The following is a 13,971-nucleotide window of genomic DNA, read 5'->3' as shown; positions in this document are numbered from 1 at the left end:
TGCTGTCGGGGCTCTCTGGAGGGATGGGCTTGGATTAAGGGGGTTTGGGGCAGGTCCTTGGAGTTGGCCCAGGACACAGCAGGTGCGGTGGGAGCGTGCCCACCTCGCTGCTCCTTTGGGGTTCACTCTCACGGGCCCCACCACATCCCCCCCGTCCCCCATGCGGGGTGCCCGGGGCTGGATCCCCAGGACAGGGTCAGGACGAGCGGTGTCTCCGCCGGGCTGGGATGTCAAAGGGGCCATAACCCTGGTGTTTTGCAAACTCCTGGGGTCAGCAGTTCAGCTGCCACTGACACAGGGGCCCGGAGACACACACGGGCATTTTGGGTGGATGCTGTAAGCAAACAAACGGAGGTAGAGTTACAGCCGGCCGACAGCCCCCCGGCCACCGCTGTTAGCTTTAGGCTTAGGCCCTAAGCACCCGTAGGCACCGGGGCTGGGTGCAGGCTTCCTCTTCCCAGGAGGACCCAACCCCAAGCCAAATCCCCTGGTGCTTCTGGCTGGGAGCTGAGCAGCAAAGGGCTGGCATTTTGGGGTTCTGGCTCAGCTCCTGGGTGGCCCTAGGGAGCCCCTCCAGCACCCAGCCTGGCTTTGAGCCCCGTCCCAGCCCTGCCTGGTGCTGCAGACCATGGGGATGGTGCTGGGCGAGTTGTGCCAGCTGGGGATGCCTTGGGACCGGGTCCTGGAGAGGCTCTTTGGTCTGTGCAAGGCGGGGAGGAATGGGGTGGAAGTGAGCAAACACCACGTGTGTGCACACCCTCATCCATGTCTCCACGCGTGTCACCCCTTTCCCATACAGATGTGCCATGGCCATTCCAGGTCAGGCTGCTCATTTACCAACCCCTGCCACACACACAGCAGATTTGCCCCAAAAATGCCTGATTTGGGGCTTAAATTACTCAGGGCTGGGGATGCCATCTTCTCCCTGAGTTGATCCCATATGAGCTGCCCTTGCTGGGAGCCTTCAGTCTTTGCTACTGGCTGGTCTAGCTCAAGCCCAGCTGTGGGACTGACGTGCACCTTTCCTGGGCTGGATGGCCATGAAAGGTCTCTTTCCTTGCAGGTATGTGTGGTCTGGGGGTCTGTCTCCCCATCACTGCCCTCCACAGGGCTCCTGGATTCTCTCAGCTCTTTACCCGTCTACAGGAGGATGGCATATAGGACTCATCTACAGGAGGATGACAGAGCCAATATTGTCACCAGCGCTTCCACGAGCACGTTTCCAGAAAGCTGCTGGGCAGGAGGTGGCGAAATCATCTCCAAAGGGCAGAGGCAAGAACCCATTTCTTGAAAAAAAGCCATGCAAGCAGGCTGACAGAGGGACCTAACGGGGCCACGGCACCCTGGCCGGTCCTACACAGGGCTGGGTGCAGCTCCAGGGGGCTGAGCACGGGGGTGTTCCCCTGGCCCGGCGTTCCCACCACTTACAAACCATTCCTCAGCCCTTTTCCTAGTAATTGAATAGAGAGGAGAAGGAGTTGTGAGCGGGCTCTATCTCCCCTCCCCACTCCTGGTTTGCCCCGGGGCGGCCCCGGGCGCTGTGGGTAGCGCAGACAAGGTCATTCCCATGTAACACATCCTGGGGGGCTTCGGCCCAGTTCCTTCCCTTTGGGGGGAGGCTGGGTTAATGGTGAGCGGTGGGATCGCCCCGGGGCTGCTCCGCACCGCTCAGCCATGCCGGAGCTGCTGCTGCCTCTGCAACGCCCCATTAATGCCGCGTGGGATCAGTGGGCAGGGGGCTCGGGCTGGGCAGGGTAAGAGTGCTGGGGCTGGCATCCCTCTGGCTTTTATGGGAAGACTCCGTGTGCTTTGGGGTGGTTTATGGCCAAGCATCCTCCAGACTTGGCTGTAAAGTATTGCAAACTCTGGGTTTCCATGAATTTCGGCTCTCCATCAAGTGGTGTCGGAGGGGAGGGAGATGCTCAGGTACAGGGTTCTGGTGTCCTCGTCTGCATGAAATCAGACATCAGCCCCATCCCGCCCTCACCCTGCTGGTGCTGTCCCTCTGTCCCCTTTCAGAGAGCTGCTCTGCACTCTCTCCAAGCCCACCGTGCCTGCAGGGAGGAGCTCTCCTCGCCCTCAGGCTGGCTCCGTGTTGGGATGCTCCCCTGCATGCGCTGCTCCTCTGCTGGTCAGGATTAGTGCTGTGGTCCGTGTCCCTGCTCGGGCAGGGATGGAAGGGACCAGGGGGCTCAGCTCAGCCTGCAAGGGAGCTGATCAACAGGCTGATTCCTTTCTCTTCCCTTGCACAGAAAGAAACCTTTCCAAATACACTTTTTTGAAACTTAAAACGACAAAGAAGAGGTGTGAGGGGGCTCCTTCTTCACGAGTGACCCTAGGGTGGGCCGGGAAGCACTGAGGGCAGGAGGCAAATCCTTCTACCTGGGCACCTGCCATCCCTGCTGGCCGTGAGCCCAGCACCCTCGGTGCTGCCCACCCCAGCCGCCCTCACCACCCTGCTGTGCCCCTCCCCTGCCCAAAGGTGGGAAGGATGGGGCCGTGGAGGCCTTGGCCCTGCTCCCGGTCCGCTGGCAGGAGCAGGAGCATCGTCTGTCATCCCGTGTCAGCACAAGTGCGGCTGCCCCCCGGTGATCCCGCGCCGGCCCGATTTTACGGCCACGGCTGGCACTTGAGGCTGTTTGCCGAGGGCAGGGGGCACACACGGAGCTGTCAGCTCCCGGCCGCCCCTGACCCCCTTCGGGACACCGTAAATCTCCCGGTTCGAGGCAGCCGGGGCCGTTCTGGACACGGCGCTGTCGTGCACATCGTGTCGTGCAGGCTGGCACGTGGCCTGGCCCCGCACCCACTGGGGCTAAAACAGGGGTGGCCGCTGAGAACCATGAGCAGCATCTGGGACAGAGTTGCTGTGTCTGAACCCCTTTCATATTTATGCATAAAAAAAATAAGGATTTCCCTTTTTTAAAAAAAAAATATTTTTTTTACCTTAGAGCATCAGGAATATCTCATGCTCTCTGCTCCGGTTTTGCCGGGCGCTCCCTAGACAGACAGATTTATGGGCACGGGAGCTGCCTCACCCGCACCTCAGCACATCAGTTTGATGGCTTTTCTCCCAAATGCCTGCTGGACTGGTGAGCTGAGCCTGTGGAAGCCCTCTTCTGCTTCACCGAGCATTTTCAGTACCGATCCTGCCTGTTCTGGTGGTGCTCCTGAAGTCTGCCAGGTAAACGCAGGCTCTGCCCAAGACTTTTTTTATCTTTTGCACCAAGAAACAGGGAATTAAATGCGCAAGAGGCTGGTTCTATGGGAAATTTGGGGCAGAACGAGGTGGCTACCAGCTCTGTACCCCTGCACACTGCTAGGTCTGATGATACTGATGCAGGGATTTTTTTTTTTTTTGTCAGCTCTGTGGGGCCAGCCCAGGGATGGGGCAATGTCCAGGTTCCCCTGCCTGCCCTCAGTGCCCCCTGCCTGGCTGTAAGGTGCTGGGCAAAAGCGGGTGAGCCCCAGGCACCTGGCCCCCCAGGGACACCCACTAGGATGGCTGTAGGCGGCATTTTGGGGTGAAACACCGAGTGTGTGGTGGGTTGTGGTGTGGGTGCACATGGGGTTGGGGTGCCCACGCAAGGGGAAACCCACAAGCTGGATGTCAGCGTGCACGAGAGAGAGAAAAGCGTTTTGTGAGTGTGGTGGGAGAGTGCCTACGTGTGCGGGGCATCTGGGGGAGGAGTGTGCAAAGGGGGGGCGTGCAAAGGGCCGCGTGGGTCCACACCGAGCGCGGGTGGAAAGGCTGCGTGTGCGTCGAGGGGTGCGTGGAGGGCTGGGGGTGCGCGTGTGCAGGGGCCGTGCGTGTGCATGGACACGAGTGGGTGCGGGGAGCGCGCACACGCGTGCGGGGGGCTGTGCACAAGCGTGTGTGTGTGTGTGTGTGTGTGTGTGTGTGTGTGTGTGTGTGTGTGTGTGAGCGCTGTCACTCAGAGGCCGGCTGCCGGGAGCTGCCTTCCCAGCGGCGGCAGATAGCGCTGATTGCTGATTCGAGGAAACAAAATAGCAATTGTAATTATGGGCTCTGATAAGATAAAGGAAGGAGCGGGGAGCTCGGGGACCGGCAGCGGGGCCCGGCCGGCAAATTAGCGGCTGTCACTCAGCCCCGAGCGAAGGCGGCGCCGCTCGCTCCACCGACGACCCCCGGCCAGGTACCCGGCCCCGGGGGCCGCCCGCCCGCCGCAGCCCCCGCCCCGGTGCGCTACAGGTGGCGGGGCCGGGAGCTGCCGCCGGGGCTCGGCGGCACAATGCAGCCCTCGGAGGCCCTGCCCGGGCTGTGGGGCTGAGCCCCGGCCCCCCGTGCCCCCCACCCCCCACCCCTCCGCCGGCCCGAGGGTTGTCCGGTGCCCGCAGCAGGTAAGAGCCCCGGGGAGATGCTCGGGGAGGAGGGGGGGGTCCCGCTGCTCCGCTACCCCCGGCTGCGTTATTTGCTCAGCCTCTCGAAACTCCTGCCCCCCCCCCCTCCCCAATCTCTCCCCACCTCCATCCGACCCCCCCCCTCCCCTCGGTCCCGTCCGTCCCCTCCCTCCCCTCCTTCCCTCCCTCCCTCCGCCCCGGTAATCCTTTTAATGTCTGGCACGTCCAGCGAGAGGGCTCGCCCGCTCGGCCCCAATCCACAAGGAGCTGCGGAGCGGTGGTGTCCCCAGCGGGGAAAACCCTCCGGGCTTCCATCTTCCCCCCCCTCCACCACCACCACCACCAGCCCTTAAGCCCCCATTTTACAGATGGGGAAACTGAGGCACGGCGCGGGGACTGCAGCCCGCAGGCGGCTGCTCCCGTAGCGCCGGCTCCGAGCAGCCCGGAGCCCCCCCACCTCGGCAGGTACCGCCGGGGGGGGGTCCCCCTGCGGCTGCCGCCCCCCCGGGGGCCGCCCCCCCGGGAGCTCCGTGCCCGCCCCCCCCCCGGGACCTCGGGGCCGCCTCCCGGGGCGGCAGCGGGGCCGGGAGCGGGACGGGACGGGGGGGGGCGGGGGGGGGGGGGACTCCCCTCGGTGGGGTCGGGGAAGGAGGGGGGGGGGGGCCGCCGGCCGTGAGCCCCCGGGGGCTGGGAGGGCGGACGGGTGGGCTTTTCCCCTCTGTAGCCGCTTGTGCCCTCCTTTCCTCCGGGCGAGGAGGACGCGCCGGCAGGGCGAGAGGAGGCGAGGAGCCGAGGCAGCGCCGCGCCCCCCTTGGCCCCCCCCCGGGTCCCCCCGCCCCAAAACGGGCGCTCCCCGCCGCCGGGTCCCGGGCTCCCGGCCCCGCACCGGCTCCGCGATGGACCCCTGCTCCTCGCTCTTCAGCTACGTGTGAGTACCGGCAGCCTCCAGCCTCCCTCCTGTCCCCCCCCCCCTCCCCGGGACCCGCAGCCCCCCGGCTCACACCTCTCTCCTGCTTTCTGTCCGTCCCCGTCCCCCCCCCCCCCCTCCAGGTTAATGCACTTGTTCGTCCTCTGCCTGCAAGCCCAGGTAAGCGCCCGCTTCGCCGCCGGCTTTGTTTCGTGTGTGTGTGTATGTCCCCCCCCCCGCCTCCATCCCGGGGGTCCGGGGGTGCCCCGAGGCCGCCGCGCAGCGCCCCGGGCTCGGGAGGGAGGGAGGAGGGAGGGAAGGAAGGAAGGAGGGAGAGGGAGGGCTGGAGGAGGAACACTTTAAAACCCCGGAGACAAAAGTCGCCCGGCTGTAAAAAGCCGAGGCCGGGCGGCTGCCCGAGGGGGGGGAGCCCCCCAGGCTGCGAAACGAGGGGCAGGAGGGGCGAGCTGCCAGGCAGGGAGCACCCCGGGGCTCAAGGGATCGCGCGCTGTTATTTTTAAGTAGCTTTGGGTGCCGGGTTTTCCCCTTCCCTTCCTCTACATCGCACCGTGGATCCCCCTTTCCTCTTGTCTGGGGTTGTTTTTCTGCGCCGCTTCACCTAAAAAAAAAAGTAAAGCGGAATTAAAAAGAAGGGGGGGAGAAAAAAAAAAAAGCTGTTTCCTTACTAAAAAGCGTAGGTTTTGATCCAGCTTAAAATTGTCAGACTGTAGCATCGCTGGTTTGTATCGCCAGAGACAGAAGTGTCACGAGCAGATTAAACAGCCCGGGCAGAGCTTGTGCAACACCCGCGTAGCAGTGGGCGCATCGCTGGGAGCGGTGCGCCCCCAAACCGGGGCGAAGCCCCCCCTTCCCCACACATCACAGGTGCAGGAGTTTTTGGAAATGCTCTTTAAGCTCCTCTTTTTATTTTGCTGGAAGCTCGGGGAGGTGGGGGGAAAAAAAATCGAGTTTCCAGCCCAAAGGCAAAGGGAACCAGGCGCTGGGAGTTTGTGTAAAAACATAGCTGTAATATTTTGGAGTATGAGATGGAGACCAAATAGCGGCATGGCTAATGACCTCTCCTCCACATGGTACCCTCATCAGAGCCGGGAGAGAATCCCGCTGCATTATCCAAACGCCGTCTATAGGAAACACACATGCACACACAGCAGCAGAGGGAGAGAGCTGACATTGTCAAGGGGAGATATCTATATAAAGGCAGCTCGGGGAGAGCGGCGGCTTCTGCTTTTATTGGGTTTTTCTGTTGTTGTTGAAGACGGGAGGAAATCTTCCCATTTGACGTGGGGGTGGCGAGGGGTAGTCCCTGCCTTCTGATGTTGAAAGGAGCCATCTCCCAACATTTGCTCAGAATACATCTTTATAAATGTCAGGGAGCAGCGAAACTTTCCAGACTTAAAAGAGGGATTTGAGACGAGGGGGGAAAGGACTCCTGTTCAAGCTCGGAGCCAGGAGCTGAGGGGGGGAGCGGGTTTGGCTGCTCCTGAAAATCATTTAAAGCCCGGGAGCAGCAGCAGCAGGGCTGGTGGCTCTGGAGGGGACGGGCTTGGCGTGCCGGGGCTGCGGACAGCGATGCGCCGGCACGGGCAGCGTGTCAGGGTCCTGGGGGTCTCATGCCACCGAATGCTCAGGCTGGGGCACGGTTTCCTTGCACCTTGTAGCTCTCTGCCTTACCCGCGGGTTTTGTGTTTAAAGAGCTCAGTGAATGAGGCACTTGGGAGCAAATAAAGAGCCCGGCACCCGGAAGAAAGGCAGTTGTTGAAAGAGATGGGGCAGCAGCCGGGGTATGTGTGCCGGGTGCTCCTGTGGAGGTGATGAAGGTGTGGGGATCTGTCGGTCCCTCGGGGGCGTGATCCAGTGCCCATCCTGCACATTTCCCCTGGGACCCCTCCAGCACCCAGCCTTGATGCTCATCTCAGGGACCCCGGTGCCAGCTGGGACCCCCTGCATCCCGGGGAGGCCTTTGGGGTTGCCAAGCCCCATCATGTTCCCGAGTCACCTGCACCTCTTAGGGCACGGCTGGAGGGGTCCTGGCTCTGTAGGGCCACCGTGTCCCGCTGTGTCCTGCTGCTTCTCCTTTGCTGGCGCAGGAGGCACCGCTGCCATCCTGCCTCCACGAATCCCGGCGGGCAGCCGCGAGCGATCTTTGCTCAGCCCATTCGCCCCTCTGAGGAGTAGAGATTATAATGGTGTGTCGTATATTTTTTAATTTCCTAAAGGTAACTGTTCAGTCCCCACCTAATTTTACACAGCATGTGAGGGAGCAGAGCCTGGTGACAGATCAGCTGAGCCGGCGGCTCGTCCGTACCTACCAGCTGTACAGCAGGACCAGCGGGAAGCATGTGCAGATCTTGGACAACAAGAAAATCAATGCGATGGCAGAGGATGGGGACGTGCACGGTAAGGACGCGCGGTGGGGGCGGGCAGCCGGGGAGGTGTCCGCAGCGCAGCGTGGCAATTGATGATTTCCGACCTGTTCGTTAGCCAGAAATCATTAAAATCATTCGGCTTGCGGGGGCTTGTGGAGGGAAAACACAGGGGTCAGTGCTCAGCGGCCGCAGGACTCGAGGTGAGGGCACGTTCCCCGTGCCGAGGGAGGGGAGCGGAGCTTGCAGGATGGGCTCCGCTTGCTTCTGCCTGCTCTGTTGCGCCGCGCACCTGACTCGGAGAGCTCGGGGTGCCGCTTGCTGAGCTGCAAAAGATGTTTCAGCATGGGGCTGGGAGTCTCCGAGACTTCCGTTTGGAAAAGAAATAGAAAGAAAAGTTGAAAGGAGAAAAGAGGGAGGGGGCAGAAAAAAAAGAAAAAGGTGAACTGCTTCTCCAGAAACCTGCCCTGAATTAGAGCTGCCAAGTGGAGTTTTCCCGACGTGACCCCCCCGTGCCTCCCCTTCCAAAGCAAATCCCGAGCGCAGGGTCAGCGAGGCAGTTGGCTGCTGGTGAGGAGAAGGCAAAGCGGGGGGCTCTGCGATTTCCAGAGCCTGAGCTGCGCCTGTCCCCTCTGCCACTGTGCCAGCCCTGGCACCCCATACCCAAAAGCTCTGGCACCCTGGGGAAGAGGGACTGGTCCCAAAGGCGAAATGCTTTGACTGCGTGTGCCAGTGACACACGGGGATGGCCAAACACGGCACAGGTCAGTAGTGGTGTCCCCGTGCTGCCGTGGCCCCGGCTGTGCTCTATGGGGGCAGCCCAGGGGCCGTGGACCTGATCCTGGACCCTCTGCAGGCAGGAGGTGCCTGCGTTTGCGGGCACTGTAGGCAGGAATCACAACTGTTGTTCTTTGGTATTAGCAGCAATTTCCCTTTCTTGCTTGGGGAGATTAGTAGAAGTACTTTTCTTCCTTCCCCTTCTCTATTTTTTTTTTCCCTTTTGCTCTGGCTGCAAATTTCACACTGAACTTTTCACAGTTTGAGCAAAGCTCGGGCTCCCCCGTACAGCGTTCGTCTTCCAAACGAATTATTCCCACTCTAGAGCAGCCCTGGATTGAAAGGGCATTAGCTAATTTCCCAAGCAAAAGGATGAGGAAAAAAAAAAAAAAACAAAACCCAAAACCCTTGTCTTGTTTCAGATCTGTAATGCCTGGGCTTTGAGAGGCAGCTCGTGCATACCGAAATAACGACCAGGTTTAAATAAGGCCAGGAGGAGGGGACTAGCGGTGGCTCGAAAAACTCTATTAAAACGTAATAAAAAAAGGTTAAGCATTTGAAGAGCGAAGGAGGAAAATGAAGACTGATCTAAAACAGAAAGAGAACAAGCAGTTTTTCAGATGTAACATTTTAAAGGAGTTGCAAGTCTGTAAATGTTAAAATAGAGGTTCAGGATTGTTCTATATGAATCTCTAGGGAGGCCCCCATGTCTGGAAGAACTATTAAAACGCTTCTTACTTTCACCTTTTTTAACATTTCCTGAATACTTTCTCCTCTTCGCAGTCCAGTTGGGGGATCAAGTGTGTCTCGCTGCATTTTTTCAGCATTTACGTAGCCACTTTCCCTTCAAAGTTTTAGCATGAAACATAATTTTACTGGGATAAATCTGTCACTTAAGCGAAAGAATAGAGTTGAAAATGTTAAGCTCTGCTCCCCTCCAGAAGGGGGGGGGGAGGTCTCCCCAAAAATGCTATTCAGAAACCCACCTCTGAAGAAAGGAGCCCCCCTCCCCAAGCCCCTTCATTCTTCTTATTTTTTTTCCTCTAATTTTTTGGGGTGGGCGTGTAGAAGGGGTTGATTTATTTTTGCGGCTGACCCCTTTCCCCACGCTGACGTTTTTACAGCCGGCTTCACATCCAGTCCGGCGGTTCCCCGTTATATGTCTTAATTGTCGATATTTGATTGACTTCTTTTCATTCCGAGCGGAGGCGGCCGGGCTGTCCCTCCGGGGCTGCGACCACGGCGCTGCGAGCCCTGCCGCCGCCTTCCCCCCGGGTCTGTAGGGTTTTTCTCCGTGCTCGGGGCCGTGCGGGTGCCGGTGGCAGGTTGTCCTCGTCCTCCGGGCTGTGGCGGGGCGGCGATCCCAGGCGGTGGCCGTAAATCACGGCCGCCCTTTGAGACGAGGCCGGGAGGGAAGCAGCGCGCATCCATCGCCCGAGCGCGTTTTGTGCCTGCTGGGGCCGAGGCCTCCCCGCTCCCTCCCTCCTCCTCCTCCGTCCCTCCCTCCCCGCTCTTTCTATCTCTCGGAGAGAGAGAGCAGAGAAAAATCAATGCTCCTCAAACCTTTTACTGCCTCCCGGATCAATTCTTCCCCCCCTTTTCCCCCAATATGGATAAATCGGGGTCCCTGTCTCAGCGGTTTGTTTACGGAGCTGCGGCTCCGCTGGCCGGTTTGGGGACGGTCCCTCCGGGTGCTGAGCTGTGCTGGTGTGGGCTGAGGCTGTCTCTTCCCAAATTTCTCTGCTCTGAGCACAACCTGTGCCTGGCTGGGGGAGCGGAACAGAGTGCAGGGCAGTTTGGGGATGGGATTTTCTGTAGGATGGCGCGGGTGAAGTCCCCACTCTCAGTGCCATTGACCCCAGCAGCACCCGTGATGCGAGGGAGGCAGGATCAGGGCATCGCAGAGAGAAGGGCAGCAGTTTGTGTCTGGTCCTGGAGCTTGGTTTGGCGTTTGTGTGCCCGCAGCCTGCATTTGCCATTGAAAAGCATCCCCCCTACAAAACCACCTGCTGCCCTCTGAGGCTGGACACTGCTGGGAGAGCCGAGCACCGTGGGGTGGGGATGAGAGCGGGCTGGTCCGTGGCCCTGCGAAGCTGAACAGCCCCTGGGCAGAGGTTGGAGAGCAGAAATGAGGCACTTATCCATGGCCCTGTGAGGTGCCGCGTGCTTAGGGGCCCTGCAGACTGTGCTCGGGTTACCTTGCTGAATTGGGTGCATGGGAGCAGGTGCTGATGCTCGGCGGGACCTGATGTGGGTGAGATCTTTGGTGGTGAGATGGGACAGTCCCAGCTGGCTTTTCATGGGGAAATCTTTGGTGCTCGGTGCAGCACAGCCCTGCTGAGGTGTGAGCAGGTAGCTGCTGTCGTACTTGGGGCTTGCCCCTGGTCTCTCTGTGAGCGGAGCTGGCTGGGGGGCCGTGGCAGCAGGGCTGGGGGAAGGATGCCCCGTCCCCATCCTCCCTCTTCCCCGGGGACGGGTGGGCTCCGGGGCTCGTGTTCCCAGGGCGGAGGCAGGAGGGAAGGTGACAGGTCTATTTATAGGCGGCCCATCGACCCGGCGATTTGCATAGCTCCTTCGGAAGTCAATCGATGCCTCCATTAAAAAAACTGAGACCAAATCAATACGCCCTCTCGACTCGCGCAAAGGTGAAAGGCATTAAAAGGATGGCCGTACCCTTCACGCCCCCCTCCTCCGCCAGCTGCAAAGTCACTGCTCCTCCTGCAGCCCTGGCCCGGCAGAGAGGCGCAGAGCGATGTCCCCGTGGGCTGGGGACAGCTGGCAGCGTGCCGTGCAGGGCAGCTGGCTTGTCCCCTGCCTGTCACCGTGTGCCCTGATCCCAGCTGGGACACCGCTGGGGTACCCGAGCTGCGGAGCCACGCGGAGCTGGGCAAGGCAGAGCTGCTCCTGCACGGCTCCGGGTGACAAAGTGACGTGACCAAGGTCATGCAGGGACACTGTGGCAGGGCAGGAGGCTGGCATGGCTGGGCTCTCCGTCCCTGTGACCCCCCCCCCCATTTCTTTCCTCCCCAGCCAAGCTCATCGTGGAGACCGACACCTTCGGGAGCCGCGTGCGCATCAAGGGGGCGGCCACGGGTTTCTACATCTGCATGAACAAGAAGGGGAAGCTGATCGGCAAGGTAGGGGGCTGGCACCCGACCCCCAGGGATGGGGGTGTCCTGGGGCTTGGTTTTAGGGGACGGGGGGACGAGGCGCCCCGCAGCCCAGGCGGGTGGGAAGGGGCGGGCAGGTGCTGTGTGGGGCGCATTCCTTGTATCTCCCCGAACAAATAGGCGGGTTGCTGGGCTATTCTCCCCGATTACATGGTACAAGGGCCGGGAATGTTGAGATGCTCCGCGGGGCAGGCTGCTTAGTCACGCTTCCTCCGAGCTGCTGCGCTCCCTCTCTGGGGCGGAGGGGTCTGGATGGGGGGGGAAAAAATCCCTGTGGGGCAGCGATTCTCTGGGAGGGTTTTCCCTGCCTTGGGGCTGTGGGATGTGGGTCCTCTCCCTGGTCCTGGTGCTGTGTGCGATGTGGAGGAGCTTGGCCTCCAGCCGCCACCAGCATCTGTGGGCATTGTCCCCACGGACCCCGTGCTGTCCTCCCCCATTGCCCCTACTGTTCTGGGTGGGATGGGACAGGATGGGATGGGTGGCTGCACTGCCACAGAAATGGAGAGTTTGCTCCCCGTTGCTGGCAGGGGAAGCCAGCTGGTGGCAGGGATGGAGGCAGGATGGCAGCGGGCAAATATCCCCCGGTGTGCACAAGGGGTTGAAGCATTGGACAAGACGTGCACGGGGGCTCGCAGCCTGGTGCTGGCATCGCGCTGGGGATAGCTTCGGGCCAGCTCTGACCTGTAGGAGAGGTGGAAAATGAGCTTTGAGCCCCCCCACGAGGACCAAAACCCGAGCCGGGGTGGCGAGGAGCCCCGTTTGCTGAACCCCCCCCTTGTCCCCTTCTGTCCCGCGCAGAGCAACGGCAAAGGCAAGGACTGCGTCTTCACGGAGATCGTCCTGGAGAACAACTACACGGCGCTGCAGAACGCCAAGTACGAGGGCTGGTACATGGCCTTCACCCGCAAGGGCCGCCCGCGCAAGGGCTCCAAGACCCGGCAGCACCAGCGCGAGGTGCACTTCATGAAGCGGCTCCCCAAGGGCCACCAGACCACCGAGCCCCACCGGCGCTTCGAGTTCCTCAACTACCCCTTCAACCGCAGGAGCAAAAGGACTAGAAACTCCAGCTCCAAGGCTGGCCCTTGACTTGCCAAGCCCTGAGGACTCTGCTTAAGAGCTTGGTGGACTTAACCCGTAGAGACTTTTCCTACGCGGTTATTAAAAAAAACAAACACAACAGGGGATGGGGGGAGGATTTAAAAAAAAAAAAAATTACCTGAGGTAGTTGTTGATAATTTGGGGGGGTGGTTTTGTTTTTACAAAAAAAAAAAAGGCAAAAAAAAAAGAGGCTCTATTTTTGTACTCCAACTTGAAAAGAGATGAAACGTTCAGAGACTGGTGAAGGGGGGGAAGAGCCCTTCGCTTAGCAGTGGTCTAGTCTGTTTGGGGTCGTGTTTTGTTCTGTAATTATTTTTTTTGTAGCTCTAGGGGGAAAGGAGAAGAAAAAAATCACCATTTAAAGCAAACAAGCAAAAAAAAAAAAAAAGGAAATCCAAATGTGGGAGCAACGTGCTACCTAAATGAACTGAGTGGATGCTTGACAGAGAGGACGGAGAAGTCGGAAAACGATGGGGCGGGGACGTGTCGGAGGCGAGGACCCACGGGTCCATTCCAGCCCCTTCCCAGCACCGCTTGGTTTTGTCCTCGGGAGCAGGTGGGGGTGATGGACACCTCACGGAAAGTCCCGGACCGACTGGTACCTCTTGCCCCCCAGAGCATCTCTGGATTTTTTTATAATTTTCCTTTTTATTCCTGAACTACTACGGTGAGGCAGCAGGCGATGGCTGCTGTGGAGCAGGCTGGTGGTATCTTTTTTTTTTTTTATGAGGAAAATGTGAAAATTTTTTTCCGTTTATTTTTTAATCAGATGGATGTTTTCATCTAATTAAAAAAGTTTACAAATTGCTGTGGAGCCATTTCAGGCTGGTTTTGTTGTAACACTCGGTTTGTGGTTGACGCTTCCATTTCCAACTGTCTCTTCCAGGTGTGCTCTCTGATGAGAAACACTGCCACCCTTTTTTTTTTTTTTTTTTCCCCTGGGAAATGAGAGGTTTTCTGTAAAAATTTCTGTGCTGACAGAATCCTAGTTCTCTTATTTAGAAACATTAAATCCCTTAAGTGAGCATCCCCAGCCAGCCCCACTCTGTACATGCTGCCCTGGGACCATGCCTCTCCCCAAAGGGTTAAAGCAATTATTCCTAACGGGGAGGGCAAACAAAGACACTGGATAGGAGCCAGAACCAGGGGTGACTTTTCATCCAATCTTTTTTTTTTGATTGTTTGTTTTCTGTTTCCTTGAGGATTTTTTGTTTTTGGTTGTGTACAAATTTAATATGAAATGATGGAAATATTTATTTAATATGTGCATTAAAAA

At 59.1% G+C, this 13,971-nt stretch overlaps 1 protein-coding gene across 3 annotated transcripts; it reads left to right on the top strand.

Moving 5' to 3' along the window:
* Window positions 1-4,173: 4,173 nt before the first annotated feature.
* FGF8 (fibroblast growth factor 8) lies at window positions 4,174-13,971 on the top strand. Of its 3 annotated transcripts, none has more exons than XM_067000771.1 (5): window positions 5,057-5,287; window positions 5,410-5,446; window positions 7,537-7,684; window positions 11,458-11,564; window positions 12,396-13,970. In XM_067000771.1, the coding sequence occupies exons 1-5, from the start codon at window positions 5,256-5,258 to the stop codon at window positions 12,681-12,683; spliced, it is 612 nt and encodes a 203-aa protein (XP_066856872.1). In that variant the 5' UTR covers window positions 5,057-5,255; the 3' UTR covers window positions 12,684-13,970. The 3 variants fall into 3 exon arrangements, with proteins under 3 accessions (XP_066856873.1, XP_066856872.1, XP_066856871.1); XM_067000770.1 differs by having other exon boundaries at window positions 5,058-5,287; window positions 7,504-7,684; XM_067000772.1 differs by lacking the exons at window positions 5,057-5,287; window positions 5,410-5,446 and adding an exon at window positions 4,174-4,359 and having other exon boundaries at window positions 12,396-13,971.

This window comes from Anser cygnoides, chromosome 7, assembly GCF_040182565.1.
Source record: "Anser cygnoides isolate HZ-2024a breed goose chromosome 7, Taihu_goose_T2T_genome, whole genome shotgun sequence".
NCBI classification, from domain to species: domain Eukaryota; kingdom Metazoa; phylum Chordata; class Aves; order Anseriformes; family Anatidae; genus Anser; species Anser cygnoides.
The sequence above is the reverse complement of the archived record's forward strand: the minus strand, read 5'-3'. Positions and strand labels throughout refer to the sequence as shown.

Coding starts and splice junctions, on each gene's coding strand:
- FGF8 (XM_067000770.1), top strand. CDS start 5,256: ATGGACCCCTGCTCCTCGCTCTTCAGCTACGT. Junction 5,447..7,503: donor TCCTCTGCCTGCAAGCCCAG/GTAAGCGCCCGC, acceptor AATTTCCTAAAG/GTAACTGTTCAGTCCCCACC. Junction 7,685..11,457: donor AGAGGATGGGGACGTGCACG/GTAAGGACGCGC, acceptor TTTCCTCCCCAG/CCAAGCTCATCGTGGAGACC.